The sequence below is a fragment of the Sorex araneus genome, chromosome 4, assembly GCF_027595985.1.
Source record: "Sorex araneus isolate mSorAra2 chromosome 4, mSorAra2.pri, whole genome shotgun sequence".
NCBI classification, from domain to species: Eukaryota; Metazoa; Chordata; class Mammalia; order Eulipotyphla; family Soricidae; genus Sorex; species Sorex araneus.
The window spans coordinates 193,121,774-193,139,420 of NC_073305.1; the positions used below are offsets into that span (position 1 = coordinate 193,121,774).

The 17,647-nt window shown below is 60.9% G+C and overlaps 1 protein-coding gene across 1 annotated transcript; it reads right to left on the minus strand.

The window, feature by feature from the left end:
- Window positions 1-4,648: 4,648 nt before the first annotated feature.
- ACTB (actin beta) lies at window positions 4,649-7,935 on the minus strand. Its single transcript, XM_055134451.1, has 6 exons — window positions 7,795-7,935; window positions 6,922-7,050; window positions 6,587-6,826; window positions 5,739-6,177; window positions 5,463-5,644; window positions 4,649-5,374 (listed from the first exon to the last, which is right to left on the minus strand). Exons 1-6 carry the CDS (start codon window positions 7,921-7,923, stop codon window positions 5,231-5,233), a joined length of 1,263 nt encoding a protein of 420 aa, XP_054990426.1. The 5' UTR covers window positions 7,924-7,935; the 3' UTR covers window positions 4,649-5,230.
- Window positions 7,936-17,647: the final 9,712 nt, after the last annotated feature.

Here is a 17,647-nt window from a genome sequence, read left to right on the forward strand (position 1 = left end):
CACTAGATGTGGCCAGAAATAAAACAAGAGTGGAAGGGAGGGAGAGAGAGTGCGCATGTGTGGGGTTGGCACCCACACATCGTGTGTGCATTTGCCTTTGTGCAGGCCAGGGACCCAGTTTTTGTCACTGTGACCGCAGCCCTGCAAATGCTGCGTGCCCAACCTTCCAAAGACTGCATTCCAAGGTTCCAGGTGGACAAGAATCTGGGGGTCACATTCCACCCAAGACTTGTTTGGGATCCACCACCCCCTGCCCTCGTTCCCTCCCCTCGTATTATGGTGACTCAGTTGTCAGTGTCGCAGGCATGTGCAGGATCCTTGGGGAGCACCCAGCGGAGGAGGTACATGTCATGCCTAAACAAGGGAAGGATCATAACGTAGCCCGTACACGGAGTTCCCCTCTGGACCCACAGAACCCCAGGCCTCTCCTCTTTGTCCTGACTAGCCCCCTTTCCTGGAACCTGTTTATACGCCAAATAAATGATCGCTTCAGTAGGGCAGTGCAGAAAAATGAGTGGAGGAGGCCCATTGGGAAGTGCCTGTGGAGCCCACGTCTGTGACCCTGACCCCTATAAGGAAGAAGGAGCCCCATGTTTCCTGGGCTTCTTGTGGGAAATGCTGAATGCAGGCTCAGAGAGAAGGACCAGGGAGAATCAGTTCCAACCCATGGGTGAGGGGGGAGGTGGTGATGAAGACTACAGCCCTGGGGGCTAAGTGACCGGAAACTGCAGGCAAAGATGGGGGGATGTGCTCAAGAATAAGCCCTAGCCAGCTCCGAGCCCTCTTCATTTATTTTGCTTGTTTGTTTTGTTTTGGCCGCACTTGGCAGTGCTTAGAAGTTACTCCTACCTCTACTCTCAGGAATTACTTCTGGCCGTGCTTGGGGGACCATATGGGGTGCCGGGGATGGAACCTGGATCGTCCTACCTACCTGATGTACTATCTCTCTAGCCCTGGAGTCCCCTTCATTAAAAAGTAGAGTCTACCAGGCTGGAGCGATAGCACAGTGGGTAGGCCATTTGTCTTGCAGGTGGCTGACCCAAGTTTGATTCCCAGCATCCCATATGGTTCCCTGAGCACCACCAGGAGTTAATTCCTGTGTGCTTGAGCCAGGAGTAATCCCTGTGCGTTGCCAGGTGTGACCCAAAAAAAAAGCAGAGTCTGCCAGTGATAGTACAGTGGGTAGGATGCTTGCCTTGCACACACTGACCCAGGTTCAATCCCTGGCATCCCATGGTCCCCCAACAACACCAGGAGTAATTCCTGAGTTCAGAGCCAGGAGTGACCCATGAACATTGCTGGGTATGACCCAAAAAACTAATTAAATAAAAATAAAAATGGCGTCAAGGGGCCAGAGCAAAAATACAGCAGGTAGGGTGATTGCCTTGCACACAGCTGACCCAGGGTTCGATCCAGGCATTCTGTATAGTACCCCAGCTAGGAGTGATCCCTGATCACAGAGCCAGGAGTAACCTTGAAGAACCACTAGGTGTGGCCCCGAAACCAAAAAACTCAAACAAAAAAGTTTAAGTGGGGTTTAGGGTCCAGAGCTCTAGTACAGCGGGTAGGGGCGCTTACCTTGCACACGGTCATCCCAGGTTCACTCGTGGCACCTCATATATTTCCCTCAAGTCCCACCAGGAGTGATCCCTGAACACAAAGCCAGAAATAAATCCTGAACACTGCTGCATGTGACCCACCCAAACCCAAACCCATAGTGGGGGGCTGGAGTGATGGCACAGTGGGTAGGGCGTTTGCCTTGCACGCGGCTGACCTGGATTGATTCCCAGTATCCAAGATTTGGTCCCCTGAGAACCGTCAGTGGTAATTCCTGAGTGCAGAGTCAGGAGTGACCCCTGCGCATTGCCAGGTGTGACCCCTCAAAAAAACCCACCCACAGTGGGGGCTCAGCCCATAGGTGACTTGAGGGGTCAAGTGCAGGTTCTGCACGCAGGAGGCCCGGGTTTAACCATTGCGTGATCCCCTGGCACCACCAGGAATGAGCCCCAAGCATAGAGCTGAAATACGGCATGACTCTGTATAGGCCAATGAACCAAGACAAATGAGTGAACAGAAGTTTGCCCCTTCAAAGCCAGGCCCATGGAGCGGAGGGGACAAGGGACCAACGCACTTCCTTTGCACGAGACTGACCCCACTTCAATCCCCAGTGCCACACAGGAATGAGCCCTGAGCACAGAGCCAGAAGTTAGCCCCTTCTGGAAGTCCCCCACCCCCTGCCCACCTGGCTTGTCTCTGCCTCTCAGGCTGGCATGCCTAAGTAAATAAAAATTAAAATAGGGTCTACGGTCAGAGTAATCAAACAGCAGGTAACTGCTTGCCTTGCACACATCATTTCCCAGGTGGCCGCAGCCCTTCCCGCCCCAGACCAAGCTGTTCTCTGTCCTTTGTCCTCCCAGGGACAAAGGAGCTTCCTCTTCTCTCCCCCCCCACCCTGTTTTCCTCTGTGACTCTGGACAGGAATCACACACACACACAATCACACACAATCACACTCATACACATACAATCACACACATGGGCATCACACTCACACACACTCACATATGCACCCTGGCCACTGTGCAGTGGTTTTCACTGCAGGTTACCCCAAGAGGTTTGCAGCCCTTCTGTTGCAGTGACTGCTCATGTCCTGAGGGGAGCCAGAGTCTTCTTTGAGAAGCCACACCTGGCAGCGCTTGGGACCACTCCAGGCTCTGCCCTCAGGATCACTTCCTGTGGTGCTTGGGGAGGGCAGGGGCAGGAATGAAGCCTGCTCACAGCTCTGCTCCCAGAGCTGGGGGTGCTCCCCCCCCTCCCTGCAGCATTCAGTCACCATAGGCCACACCTCCCAGCTGTAGCACAGGCACATTGGTTTCTTTGTTCTTTGGGCTACACGTGGTTGTGCCCGAGGACCACTCACAGCTGTATGGCAGTCACAGCAAGGGGCGCTCGAGGCACCTGCAAGCCTAGCATGCACTGCAGCCCTATGAACCCCCTGGCCCTCAAACCTCCTTGCCACTTGCAGTGTACGCCTGCCTGAGGTCGCACTCCTTTTTTTTTTTGGCTTTTTGGGTCACACCTGGCGATGCACAGAGGTTACTCCTGGCTCTTCACTCAGGAATTACCCCTGGTGGTGCTCAGGGGACCATATGGGATGCTGGGATTTGAACCCGGGTCGGCCGCGTGCAAGGCAAACACCCTACCCGTTGTGCTATCTCTCCAGCCCCGCGCACTCCTTTCTTATGGTGCCCACACACACCTGGCAAACTCTGGACCACAAACTCACCAGGTAAGTGCTTTAAGTCCAGTGCTCTGCCTTTAGGTCTTTGAAGGATTTCTTGTTTTCTTGGTTCTGGGGCCACACTCAGTGATGCTCAGGGGTTACTCCTGGCTGTCTGGGGAACCATGCGATTTGCCAGGTGCAAGTGCCCTACCTACTGTACTCTCCAGCTCCTCAGAGCAGCCTTTCAGGTGCAGGTGTTATCAAGGGTGGGGTGCTGTGCAGAGAACAGATGGAGTGGGCATGGGGTTCAGTTCACTCAGCTGACCACTTAAGTGCCTTGTGGGGAATGGGGGAAGACAATCACCCGAAAGGGTGGGGTACCATCTCTAGCCAGGCAGGGTCTGGTCCAGGGGTGCGGCTGCCTGCACCAGCAACATCCTGAGGCTCCAGAGGAACTTGGAGGACTGCTCTGGGTTCAATCCCGGGCATAGGACACCTCAAGCACCAGGCAGGAATAGGCCCCCTCAAAATAATTAAAACTTACTTAAAAGCAAACGAATATCTGTGACTGTTCATCAGTAACTTTATTTGTAACACACATGCAGAAAATACCTGCAACTTCCTTACTCCTATGTAGGTGACCTGGGGTCACCGGGGAAGCTGGCAGCCAGGGAACAGGGCTGAGATCTTCACACAGGTTCTAGTCTTTCCCAGACCCAAATCCTAGGTAGCCACTGTCTGCTCCACCCCAGTAGTGGGGGGGGGTCATCAGCCAGCCTCTGTGGAGGCTTACCCTACCCTACACCAGCCCCTATTCCAGTCACCTGTTTGTGAGCCTCTAGGACTTTGATTTTGGGGCCACACCTAGGGATGCTTAGGATCAGTCCTGGAGCTAAAACCACTCAGGCTCGTGCAAGGCCCAGGCGCTGTACCTTCAGTAGCCCCTTCTCTCCAAGGACCAGGGCAGTGGTCACTCAGCTCTGGGATCCTCTGGGCTCACCGCCCACCTGGGCCAGGCCACTTACCGCCTTGACCTGCCTCAGGCACAGGGCCCTTAGCATTTGTCTCCCCATGAAGCTTGGCACCTCCCAGGGTAGTGGCAGAGGACTGGCCAGAGGAATCCTCCAGGCCTGCCCACAACCACTCAGGACCAGGCCAACAGGTTGAGCAGCTGGGAATAGATTAGCGGCTTTGCCCATTACCCTTTGTTGCAGGTTCTGTCCTGGGAGTCCATTCCTCATTGGACTTGGGCTGGGAGGGGATGGCTACAGTGGGGAAGATATAGTGGACAGAGCTGAGGGAGCCCCAAGGAGTGGCCAGGGGCCTCCCACCTGACTGCCGTGACCCGCCCTCCACCCACATAGCCCTTTCCTCCAGCATCCGGGAGACACGGGGACAGAGGGGGCCCCAGCACAGGAGTCGAGCTGCGGTTCTTCAGGTGCACTTTATTGAACTGGTCTCGGCAGTGGACAGGGAGCCTGACTGCCGCGCCTCCACCCTGCCCTCAGGGGGACCAAAGCCTTCATCCAAGTTGGGGGACAAAGAGGGGCCGCAGTGCTGACCACCCCAAATAAAACGGAACAAAAGAACAAATATTAAGGCGAAGATTAAAAAAAATTTGGATCACATAATTTACATTAACAGCAATGCTCTCTGGCCCCCGTGTGGCCTGGGGCGGAACTGGCCCTTCTTAGGGACTCTAGGGAGGCCATGGGAAAGGCAAGGGACTTCCTGTAACAATGCATCAAGGGCTTCTGGAATGACTGTTAAAAAAAAAAAACAATGTACACTCAAGTCCTGGCCACACTGTAGAACTTGGGGATGCTCCAACGACTGTCACCGTCACCGTTCCAGTTTTTAAATCCTGAGTCAAGCGCCAAAACAGAAAAAAAAAAAAAAAAAGGAAAAAACCCAAACAACGAATAAAGCCATGCCAATCTCATCTCGTTTTCTGCGCAAGTTAGGTTTTGTCAAGAAAGGGCGTGACGCAGCAGAGTCACAGTCCGCCTAGAAGCATTTGCGGTGGACGATGGATGGGCCAGACTCATCATACTCCTGCTTGCTGATCCACATCTGCTGGAAGGTGGACAGCGAGGCCAGGATGGAGCCCCCGATCCACACGGAGTACTTGCGCTCTGGAGGCGCAATGATCTGGGGAGAAGAGACAGAGTCAGTGGGTGGGCACGCACCTGAGCAAGACCCACAGGATCCCAGGCTGGTGCTAGCTATGGACACTCACCTTGATCTTCATGGTGCTGGGGGCCAGGGCGGTGATTTCCTTCTGCATCCTGTCAGCAATGCCAGGGTACATGGTGGTGCCACCGGACAGCACTGTGTTGGCATACAGGTCCTTTCGGATGTCCACATCGCACTTCATAATGGAGTTGAAGGTTGTTTCATGGATGCCACAGGATTCCATGCCTGGGGAGGGAATGGACAAAAAAGCAAGGTTTAGTTCCTGGGGTGGGCTAGGGCCCATGGTGGGGTGGGATGGGGATGAGGTGTGCTCACTCACCCAGGAAGGAGGGCTGGAACAGAGCCTCAGGGCAGCGGAAGCGCTCGTTGCCGATGGTGATCACCTGGCCATCGGGCAGCTCATAGCTCTTCTCCAGGGAGGACGAGGAGGCCGCTGTGGCCATCTCCTGCTCGAAGTCCAGCGCCACGTAGCACAGCTTCTCTTTGATGTCACGCACAATCTCCCGCTCGGCTGTGGTGGTGAAGCTGTAGCCGCGCTCAGTGAGAATCTTCATGAGGTAGTCGGTCAGGTCCCGGCCGGCCAGGTCCAGACGCAGGATGGCATGGGGCAGCGCGTAGCCCTCGTAGATGGGCACCGTGTGGGTGACTCCGTCGCCGGAGTCCATCACGATCCCCGTGGTGCGGCCAGAGGCGTACAGGGACAGCACGGCCTGGATGGCCACGTACATGGCTGGGGTGTTGAAGGTTTCAAACATGATCTGCAAGAAGAGGCGCCATGTCAGCCCAGGGAAGCCACCAGGGCGCTGAGGCCGGCCCAGGGACATGCAGAGTGCAGGGACCACGGCCAATGTGCTGGGGAGTCACTTCAGACCGACTGTGCCTACTGAACCCACACGCAGGCCACTGAGCACCCGCCTCACGGGCCTGTCACACCAGCCAGTGTTAGTACCTACACCCACAGCACTTCTGAGTTTAGACCCCTATCAGAAAGGCAAACACAAAGAAAGACTGCGTCTGGGAAATGCAAACAGAACCTGCAGAGTTCCCAAGGAGACTCAGGTCAGAGAAGAGAATCCTGGAGAATGGCAAAGAGAGAACAATGAGAAAGGGCGAGGCGCGCACAGAGACAGGCAAGCAAGGGCGGGGGCGGTCCCGCTGGCCACCGACCTGGGTCATCTTCTCACGGTTGGCCTTGGGGTTCAGGGGCGCCTCGGTCAGCAGCACGGGGTGCTCCTCGGGGGCCACGCGCAGCTCGTTGTAGAAGGTGTGGTGCCAGATCTTCTCCATGTCGTCCCAGTTGGTGACAATGCCGTGCTCGATGGGGTACTTGAGCGTCAGGATGCCACGCTTGCTCTGGGCTTCGTCTCCCACGTACGAGTCCTTCTGGCCCATGCCCACCATCACGCCCTGCACACACAAAAAAGAGGCGCCTTTGGCACCGGCGCTGCACCCACCGCCCCTCCACCCGCCCAGGCGGCGGGGCCCGGACGCGGACGGCCTACCTGGTGCCGGGGGCGGCCAACGATGGAGGGGAAGACAGCGCGGGGGGCATCGTCGCCCGCGAAGCCGGCCTTGCACATGCCGGAGCCATTGTCGACCACGAGCGCGGCGATATCGTCATCCATGGCGGGCTGCGGGGAACAGACGGGCGCTGAGCGAGAGCCGGGGCGGGGCCGCCCCCGCCCTGCGCACTTCCGGCGCGCCGCACCCGTGGGCCGCCAGGGGGCGCCGGCGCGCGCGCGCGGCCCGGGACAAAGGAAGCCGGGCTGGCCGCGTTATTACCATAAAAGGCAAACGCGGGCTAGAGGCGGCCCCGCGGCGAGGCAGGAAGCCAGGCCCCCGCCCCCTCTGCCCCGCCCCCGCCGCCACCAAACCGCGCCCCGCGGGCGGGCCGCCGCTGCCACACCCGCCTTCGCGAGCTCTGGAACGCGCGCCGGCGCCCTCGCGCCGCCGAGACCCCGCCCCTTCCGGCCAGGCCATCGCCCCGCCTCCCGCGCCAGGCCCCAGTGCGCAGGCGCGTGCTCTCGCGCTTGCGCAGAGCCGGTCCGGTCTGGTCCGGCCCGGCCCGGCCCCAGCCCCCACCCGATCTGGCCAGGGGGCCCGCCGCGCCCACCGCCCACCCGCCGGGCCTGCTGGACGCGACACCCATTAGGGCCCAGACTCCCGAACTGCCCCGAGATCTCCCCGCGATGCCCCCTCGGCCGTCCGGGCCTGGCGGCGGCGGCTCCCGCGAGTATAGCTCCGGGCCGGAGCATTCGCGATGCCAGGCCGGACCGGGCCGGGCCGAGCGCGCCGAGTGCCGGGGCCCAGCGTGCCGGGGCCCAGCGTGCCGGGCCGGGGAGCCGTGGCCGTGGCCGGCGGGCGGCGGGCCCTACCTGGTACGGTGTGGAGCGGCGGAGCGACGAGGGCGGCAGGCAGTAGTCGCGGGCTGGACGCGGGCTCGGCTGTGGCTGCGCGGCGCGCCGCCGGGTTTTATAGGGCGGCGCCGCGGCCGCTCGAGCCATAAAAGGCAACTTTCGGAACGGCGCGCGCTGATTGGCCGCTCGCCGCTCAGTCACCCGCCTCGCCGCACAGTGCAGCATTTTTCACCCCCTCTCCCCTCCTTTTGCAAAAAAAAAAAAAAAAGCCCAGCGCTGGGCTGGGAGAGAGAGAGCGAGATTGAGGAAGAGGAGGAGGGAAAGGCTTGGCTCTGGCCGGCCCTGGGTGCTGGGCCCGAGGCCCCGGCACGCCCGTCTCCCTCACCCCGTCACCTCCGGGGTACCTGTCAGCGGAACCGTGAAATCCCCGCGGGTCCGGGCCGCACGGTGCCCCGGTCTGGGGGCGTGCATGCTCCCGCACCCAAAAGGAGCAGTTGGGGGAAGGAGTGGGCAGGGCCCTTGGCTACCTGGGCATCGGGGGCCCAGCTGTGCTGGGGGTGCTCCTCTTGCAAAAGGAGGGGGATTTGCCCAGTCAGGGCCCTGGGGTCGCGGGGGGTGGGGGGAGGGGTGAGTGAGCCCTGAACAGGGGTCCCAGGGACCGGTGACTGGTCATGCCCCTTGGCACTGGAGACCCGCCGCCAGCCCTGCTGCAGGAGTGGGGACAGGTGGGCTCCACGCAGAGAAACGCGGGGAACGCAAGATGCTGGTCACACCCAGCCAGGGCCTGCACTGGAGCCGTTAGCTGGTGACCTGGGCAACTGCCCGGAGCTCCGGGGCGGGCAAGCGGATGCTGGGCACAGCTCAGGGCTATTGCCCACTCTCCGGAGAATCTCCCTCAGATGGTCCGATGCCGGCACATGGGGAGGGCCACGCCAAGCCTCAGGCCGAGGGGGAGGGGCAGCAGGCCAGCAGGCCCCCTATTCTCCTAAAGGACATCAGGCCTGGGTCCCCCCCACCCCGTGCCCCCTGCAAGAGCTGAGTGCCCAGAAGTTCTGGGAGACCCCGCCTCCACCCCATGAGAGGCCAGCTGCTTGTGGCAGTGGAAAGCTGAGGGTTGAGTGCCCAGGGGAGCGGGCGCCTCCTGACACTGGGCTTTCGCGTGAAGGAAATGGGGCAGGGGCTACCTGGGGCAGACCGGTGCCCTCTGTCCCGGCTCTGGCCAGGGGGCTGGCGACTCTGAGATACACAGTAGGTGTTCAGGGCGACTGAGCCCAGGGAAGCTCCGTCTGCCCATATATGGACGCAAGAAGAGGCCGTTGGGCCTGGCCCTGCAGGAGGAGGCCGGAGGGGCCCTGGGAAGGTTGTCGTGGTGTGGCCAGGTGGGAGGGTGGCAGTCATCCATGCCCTGCAGGTCCCAGCTCAGAGCTGGAGAAGGGCCCCAGCCCCAGCCCACTGGGCCTTCTGGGCCTGGCCTTGTGCGTCTTCCTCGCCGGCCTCTTGCCGGTTGTCTTGATGTGCCAGCCCCTCTGTCCCCACGCTGGGGCCACACCGTGCTGGCTGCCACTTGCTTAGGGCTGTGCTGAGCCCAGCAGCGTGAGCAGAGCAGGGCTGGGGGTGGGGACATCTGCTGTGTACCCTCTGGCATCCTGGGTGCAGAGCAGCCCTTGGGTGCTCCGGCAGCATCTGTGCTGCCACCGTGCCTCATCTCTGGCCAACAGGTCCCAGTGACGGCAGGAGCACCCCGGACATTCTGCTGCAGTACCCACTTCCTGGACCTCTCCTGCGCATTCTGCAAAACCCACCCAGGGAAAGCCCCTTCCCGGGTGGCCTTTAAGTCTTTCCTCAGAAGGGACCCTGAGAGGCGGCCTGGGTGGGTGCTGGGTGGCCAGCGGGGGAGGGGAGGCTAAGGAGCAAGGCCTTCTAGAAGGGAAAGAGGAAGTGGAGGGGTCAGAGGAAGGGGCGGGCCGGCTGAGGGGAAGTGCCCCGCGGAACTTGGCCTTGCAGGGAGTTTTCGCCTGTGGAGGCAGGTGTCCGCCCAGGGCCACTGGACACTGGCAGGGGATTTCACCTGCCTCGGGGGAACTTTCTGTGGTTCCTCTCACCAGGCAGGGCTGTGGGGCCCCGGCCCTGGACAGTTCAGCCAAGACCACTCCTCCATCCCTCCAGGAAGCAGCCCCCGCGCTGCTGTCCTGCCCTAAGCTCTGTTTAGGTGGAGAAGCTGGGTTGGGGGCAGCTGGAGACCCTGAGGCCGACGGTGTCCTACACCCAGGAGGGTCCAGGAGGGTGGCACACGAGAAACACGCCCTCCTTTGTTGCCCTGTGGGGCCCAGTCAGAGGTGCTGGGGCCTGGGTGGGTCACGGTTCTTACAGAGGAGGAAACTGAAACCCAGGCCCACACGGGGCCACAAGGCTCCCTGGGAAGGGTTCGAGGGCACTGCCCCTCCCCAGGCTGGGTCCAAAGGCCATTTCAAAGTCTGGGTTTCAGGGCCCCACCCCCCAGCAGGGGCAGCGGCCACTGTCCCTGGCCATAGGGCCCCACTGCGCCCCTTCCTGTTCCTCTCTCCGGAGACAGCCCAGGCAGATCTTTGCTCCTGACTCTTCCTTGGCCTTCAGGGATGGCGTCTAGGCTGTCCCCTTCCAGGAAGTTGGCCCGGACTGTCCCCTCCCTTACCAGAGTTCTCCTGCTCTGTTTTAGATTTTTATTTTCCTTTTTTATTGTTTGGTGAAGCAACAAAGTCTTTATTGAAACTTCTTTAGGAAGCTGTGAGAGGAGAGAAAGGTAAACGGACACACTTGAGAGGGAACGCAGGCTTCTCCAGGCTCTGGCCCTTTCAGCAGGCTCGCCCGGCCCGCCGTAGAGCAAGGGCACAAGCAGACAGCATCCCACCGGCTGCCTCCCACCGCCGTACCCCCCCACCCAGAGTGGGGCGAGTCTGCAGAAAGCAGGTGTGATGGTCACAGCCTGCGCAGGCTGAGGGCTCAGCCCGGAGGTCATGTCTAGTTTTCTGTTTCTGTTCTTTGCTTTGGGGCCACACCCAGGGGTGCTAAGGGATCACTCCTGGGAGTGCTCAGGGGACTATATGGGGTGCCAGGGATCAAACCCGGGTCAGTGGGGTGCAAGGCAAATGCTCTATTGCTCTGGCCCCACAGTCCGGAGGTTATTAGAGAAAGCAGTCAAGGAAGGCTCCTTGCCCAGGGCCCTGGGGTCGCAGGGGGGGAGGGGGGAGGTAGAGGGCTGTGCTGTGCTGTGCGTGCTCTGGCAGTGCCAGTGAGCTGGTCTCCTCCCAGGCCCATCCTCCAGACAGAATCTCCCAGGCTTTACCAGGCGCCTCCCATTGGCTGGTGCCACCCAGAGCAGGGGGTTCCTTCCTTGCCCTGGAGGAGCAGGGGGCTTCTGGCACTGTGAGAGCCTTTAGAAACCACCTCCTCTTTGCCCCCTCGCCAGGGCACGCAGGGAGGCCAGCGGGGTCTTTCCAGCCTGCTGCCAGTTTGCATTCTGCAGAGATGGGGCCACCTCCCTCCACGAACCTGCGCCTGCACCCACCAGCCCCCAGTCCTAGACAAGGATGCTGGTGTGGCACAGCCTGGGGTGGGGGCAGGGATGGGTGGGGAGCACTGTCTGGCTCTCAGATGGACCCAGGTGTGGGGGAGGGCAACACTTCAGTTGGAACATGGCAAAAACATTTCTGTGTGTGTGTGTGTGTGTGTGTGTGTGTGTGTGTGTGTGTGTGTGTGTGTGTGTGTGTGTGTGGTGTTTGGGCCACACCCACCTGTGATTAGGGCTGACTCCTGACTCTGCTCTGGGTCATTCCTGGCAGGCTCAGTGGGCCTCTGTGGTGCTGGGGATTGAATTAGGGTCGGCCACGTGCCAGGCAAGTGCCTTGGTCCCTGGATAGTCTCTCGAGTCAGCCCCAGACCGTTTTATTCCATTTTCATTTTAGACTCTCAAGCAGTGCTCTGAAGGCCCAGGGACCGCTCCAAATGGTTCTCAGTAGCCCCCTGGGCTGACAATTCAGTGTGAGGGCCAAAGGACGTGGCCAGGACCACTGGAGTCAGACCCCACCAATGCCAGGGAGCAAATTCTGTCCTTGTGTGCATGGTGACAAACACTCCTGCCCCTGAGCTGTCCAAGATTCAGCTGTGCAGTTCACCAGCCCTATCACCTCCTGCTCGAAAACTCCAAACAAGGCGGGACCGCAGGGCCTGACTCCCACCTCACCCCTGCTTACCTTACTGTCAGGATCTTGGGGAGGCCCAACCAGCAGCTGAGGCCCACCCAGCAGCTGACACCTGAAGTCACTTTCATTTTTGTTTTTTGAGCCATATCTGGCAATGCTTAGGGCTTACTCCTGTCTCTGTACTCAGGAATTATTCCTGCTGGGTTTGGGGGACCATATGTGATGCTGGGGATTGAACCCAGGTCAGCTGTGTGCAAGGCAAGTGCCCTCCCCACTGTGCTATCTCCCTGGCCCTGATGTGTGGAGTTCTTCTTTTTATTTTTATTTATTTTTTGCAATGCACAGGGATTACTCCTGGCTCATGTACTCAGAATTACTCCTGGTGGTGCTCAGGGGACCATATGGGATGCTGGGAATCGAACCCCGGTTGGCCGTGAGCAAGGCAAACGCCCTACCCACTGTGCTATTGCTCCAGCCCCCTCTTTTTTTGTTTCTCTTTTTGGGTCACACCCAGCGATACTCGGGGGTTACTCCTGGCTCTGCATTCAGGAATTACTCCTGGTGGTGCTCAGGGGACCATATGGAATGCTGGGAATCGAACCTGGGCCGGCCGCGTGCAAGGCAAACGCCCTACCCGCTGTGCTATCGCTCCAGCCCCATGTGTGGATTTCTGAGCACTGAACATCCACATTTGTGCAACAGCATTGGCCTTGGTGCCGCATACCCACCCAGCAAGTCTGGGTCTGCCCCTTCACCAGCCCTGCTTCCCTTGCCCGTGTGTCTGCATGTGCACATGGGTGTGTGTGTCGGTGTATGTATGCATGCATCTGTGTGTGCACATGTACCTGTGTGTGCACACACATGTGCAGTGTGTGTATGAGTGCCTGTGTCTGTGCACGTCTCTGAGCACGTCCGTGTGCCTGTGTATGTATTTCTCCATGCCTATGTGTTTGTGTGTGATGACTGTCGAGATAACTCTTACAACCCCAGGAGATGTTTGAAACCGGTTCCCCCCCCAACTTTGGGGCAGTGTGGCCTGGAGCAGGGGACCCTCCCAGAGTCACCTAGAGGTCAGGGCAGTGCCCGAGGCACTACTGGACAGGCTAGGCCCAGCAGGGAGGAGGAGGGGGCTGAAGCCCCAGGCCCGAGGCCAGCTGGGGGGTGGTTAGTCCTGGGGCTCCACCCCTCCCCCACTTCCCTGTCTGGCTCAGGAAGCCGGAGGAGGGGTGAGGGGTGCTCCATCAGGGCCTGAGGAAGTGAAAGGGGACCCAGAAAGGAGGTGTCTCCCAGCAGTGCAGGGCAGGGCGGGGCAGCTGACTCACCCCAGGGCGCAGCCACCTCCTCTGTCCATCCTTCCCAGTCAGTGTGGGGCTGTGTCACCACACTCAGCCCCGCGCCCGGCCAGCTAAGCAGGGAATCTCCCTGAGTCTCAGCCTGGCAAACCCAGCTAGGCCCACCATGCATTGCTCAGGCTTACCAGAACATTCTGGTTTTAGTTTTTTTTTTTTTTTTGGCTTTTTGGGTCACACCCGGTGATGCACAGGAGTTACTCCTGGCTCATGCACTCAGGAATTAACTCCTGGTGGTGCTCAGGGGACCATATGGGATGCTGGGAATCGAACCTGGGTCGGCTGCATGCACGGCAAACGCCCTACCCACTGTGCTATCGCTCCAGCCCCTTACCAGAATATTCTGGAACCCTTCCTCCCTAGACCAGTTTTCTGTGAGGACTCAGTTCTGTCCCTGGTCATAGATGGGTAAAATGAAGCGGCGGGGGGGTGGTTGTACCCCACATGTGGGCTCCTCCCAAAATGCCTTTGTACACTGGCTCCAGGCCACAGGACCCTGGCTTCCCTGCAACAGAAACCCACCTTCACCGCCTTCTCTGGGAGCTTCCGGCCTTCCCTGCCTGCCCACACCCCTGCAGGGCCCAGTCCTCATACCCTGAGACCCCTCCCACCCTGCATGAGCCTGAGCACTGGGTCCGGGGTCTGGGTGGGTGTCTCAAGCGGGCTCCACTCCTTGGAGCAGGAGGGAGAGAGATTTGTGTGCCCATGTGTGCATGTATCTGCAGCTGGACATATGTGCCTATGCGTGTGTGTGCCCATATGCATGCATACATGTATGCGTGCAGCCATGAGTGTGGATTCTCAGGTGTGTTTGTGTGTGCACCCACCTACCCCACCACACTCCCCGTGGCTTGTCACAATCTAGCAGCTTGACTTGAGAGCCACCTTCCCTCCTTCCCTCCCTCCATCCCCCTCCACAAGGGAACCCCAGACTCACCTCTGAGAGGGCTGTGGGGGAGCAGCAAAGGCACAAAATCCAAAGGGTTCTTTTAGCAAGAAGCCCCGAGTCGGCCGGGAGCAACATTACATGAGGAAGGCGCTTGTCTGGCATGGAGCCAGCCTGGGTTTGACCCCCAGAACCGCCCATGTCTCACCAGGAGTGAGCCCTGAGCACAGAGCCAGGAGTGAGCCTTGAGCACCACCAGGTGTGTCCCAACAAACAGAAACAGACAAAAAAGAACCCCCCAAATGTATAAATCACCAGTGAGGCAAAAGGCTGGGGGCCGGGGGAGCCCAACACCTGGTCTACCAGGACTGACCCCTTGGTATGACCACACACCAAGTAGGGGAGAGGCTGGGCGGAGGACATCTTGGCGTGTGAGGCCCGGGGTTCAACCCCAGGCCTGCAGCAGAGGCCTCCTGGGAAGCAGCCGAAAATCCATGCGAACCCCCGGGCGCAGAGGTGGGGCCGAGCGTCCCCGGAGCAATGCCCGTCTGCACCGCGTGCCCAGTCCAGCTCCCCGAGAGAGGGTGTGCCGCGTCCATTGGCACAGCACAGAACGTTCTCCCGGGAAGCGGACCGAGCATGCCGGGCAGAGACCAGGGACAGGCGCGACCGTGGGCTGTGGGTGCAGGGCTGATGGCGAGAGGGGCTCTGGGGCCAGGAACGCTCTGACTGGGACGTGGGCGAGGGCGCCTGCTTCAGTCTGTGATTCACGTCGCCGAGCTGCAAGGAGGCATCTCCTGAGCCGGGCTCCCTCAACACGGCCCTGCCCCACCCACAGGCCCACCTGCCCACGGTCCTTTACACGCGTTTGCTGCCTCTCTGGGTTCTGTGCAGCCTTTCAGGCCTTGGCAAAAACGTCACCTGGTCCAGAAAGCCAGCCCCGATCACTAGAGGCTGCAGTGCTCTGTGGGCCCCACTTGCCAAAGCCAGTAATTAGAGGTGATTACAGGGTTACTCTCCCTCCCCACTCCACAGGCTGCGGCCACGTGTGTTTGTAATCGCCGTGGGATCCCCAGCTCACTCTGGGTTGTTTGTTTTTTGACCACACCCAGCAGTGCTCTGGGGCCTGGGGAAGGGGGGGTCACTCCTAGTAAGTCTCGAAGGGCCCTGCAGTGTCGAGTGGGTGGCAGGCCTGTGTTCCACCCATTGGGTTCCCCAGCCCTCTCAGGGAAGCCTGCTAGGGAAGTTTTTGCTTCCCAATGCAGAGGCAGGGAGATAGGGAGGAGGAAGGAAGAAGGAAGAGGAAGAAGGAAGGAAGAGGAAGGAGGAGAAAGGGTGGAGGAAGGAAAGGGAAGGCGGAAAGAAGGAAGGAGGAGGAAGGAAAGAGGGGGGTGGGGGGGGAGGAAAGAAGGAGGGGGGGAGGGCGCAGCTCTGCTGCCCTGGCGGGGATGTCTGGTCTGTGCTGCCAAGCTGATGAGCAGGGCTCGGAAGGAAGGGGCTGGGCCAGCTCTAGGCTCGCCTTCCAGTGCTCTCTGGGACACCTGTGGGATGTCTGTGGGGCGACCGTGGGAGGAGTGCACCAGAAGTTCCTCGGTGGCTCAACTGTTCTCCGGGAACACTCCCGGTTGGTCTCCAGCCCCACTGCAGAGCCCGCGGCAGGGACGTGGCCCAGGCAACCAGTACGTGGGGGTGGGCACGCGGGTCTGGGGAGGAGCCCCTCCCAAGTCCCATTCAGGTGGACCAGAGAGGCTCAGACCTGAGGGGCCCCGGGGAGAGGCGCTGGCTGTCTGGGGTCACACCCACCCCGGTGCCTTCTCCACACAGCCCTGCCGGGGTAAAAGGTCGAGGCCTGAACACCCGCAGAAATGGGGTGGGGAGCTCTGAGGCCCTGTGAACCCCCTTTTGAAGCTCCTAAAGGTCAGAGATGGGGGACAGACGTGTCAGCAGACAGGGATTCCAGGCCTGCCTCAGGCCAGTGTTGAGGTTATGAGGAGGCCGCCAGGGAGCTTGTCAGAAACGGGGAGCTGGAGGCCAGGCTGAGCTGATCCAGATCTGATCCCCGCCCCCAATACAGCCCCCCCAGCCCGCCAGGAATGATCCCTGAGCACAGAGCCAGGAGTGAGCCCTGAGCACCCCAGGGCGGTGTTGCCGAAGGAGGGACAGACAGACAGAGACAGAGAGGGGAAAGGGAGAGGAAGAGAGATTGAGGAGCACAGAGTCCGCCTTGGTGGCGGGCCAGCGCTGCCCTCCTGAGAGGGGCAGGTCACAGGGCAGGAATGCTGGAGCGAGCGGCAGGCGGGGCGGCCAGGTGGAGCAGCTGGCGCCAGGAATGCCTGGGGCAGGTGTGTCTCAGGGACAGTGGGCTGGGCTCCAGCAGGGACTTTGTCCCCTCCGGGTGAGTGTGGCCCGACCTGGAGGGGGGCAGAAGCCTGGCCAGAACAATGACGGCCCAGTAAACTCAGTCCTTCGGAGGCTTCACTTCCCCCTGGTCTGGAGTGTGGGATTCAGCCGGTGCCCAGCGCAGTGCACTGGGGGCTGGAACCCGGCCTCTCAGGCCAGGCGCACCAGGCCCCCTCCCCCGCATGCTTGGCCCAGCAGGACCTTTTTCCTCCCCAGTAAGGCAAGAGATTGGGGGCCCCGAAAGCCCCCCTGTTCCTGCCGGCTCGGCTGTCCCATGGCAGGCTGTGCCACAGGACAAGGTCCTCAAGTCAGAGATGAGGGTGATGGGCGAAGGGCTGTGCCCAGGCTGGCACAGGGCCAGAGGAACGGGGCACCAATTTTTCCCGGGAGGAGGGGAACTGTGCAGGGAGCAAGGATGAGCCCAGCTTCCGGCCGTGCCCGGGGCAGAGGGCAAAGGGCCGCCTGGAGTCCACCGTGCACGCCCTCCGGGGCTGCCGGGGCTGCATCCTGACAGCTCACTGTCCGGGGGAGCAGAGGGCGCCCGGGGCGTGGGGCGGGGAAACCGCGGGCTCCACACATGCACCGGCCAGGGTCCCGCCGCACCCCTTACCAGGAGGGCGGGACCACGTGCGCAACCACGCGAGAGAGGGGGCGGGGCCTGGCCGGCCCAGAGGAAGGGGATTGGCGCCCAGGCCTGTCCATCCAGGAGGGCACCCCGGGAATCACTGTCCCGTACGGCTCCCGGTGGGCGACCCCCATACGCTGCGGACACCTGAGGATACCCGCGATTCCCGGGGCGAAGGCTCCAAGGCGTCAGAGCGGAACCTTAGCCGGGCCCGGCCGAGCGATGGGGACGGGACCCCGGTGGGCCGGGGGACCCTCTCCGCGGAGTGGCCGAGGGTGGGGGAGGCGGGCCGGGTCGGGCCGCGCTGCTTATCGGGCCGCCCACGTGGCCGGGCGCGGGCCGGGCTGCGCTGGGGCAGATAAGCCGGGCAGGTCCCGCGGGGCAGGACGCGACCCCCGCCGTCCCCCGCGCCCGCGCCCGCCCCGCGGCCCGA

Bases quoted from the DNA above. Each gene is read 5' to 3' on its own strand.
- ACTB (XM_055134451.1), bottom strand. From the start codon at position 7,923: ATGGCTCGAGCGGCCGCGGCGCCGCCCTATAAAACCCGGCGGCGCGCC. The intron at 6,827-6,921 runs GTAGGCCGTCCG...TTGTGTGTGCAG, and splicing joins TTGGCCGCCCCCGGCACCAG to GGCGTGATGGTGGGCATGGG. The intron at 5,645-5,738 runs GTGAGTGAGCAC...TTCCCTCCCCAG, and splicing joins GTTCCAGCCCTCCTTCCTGG to GCATGGAATCCTGTGGCATC.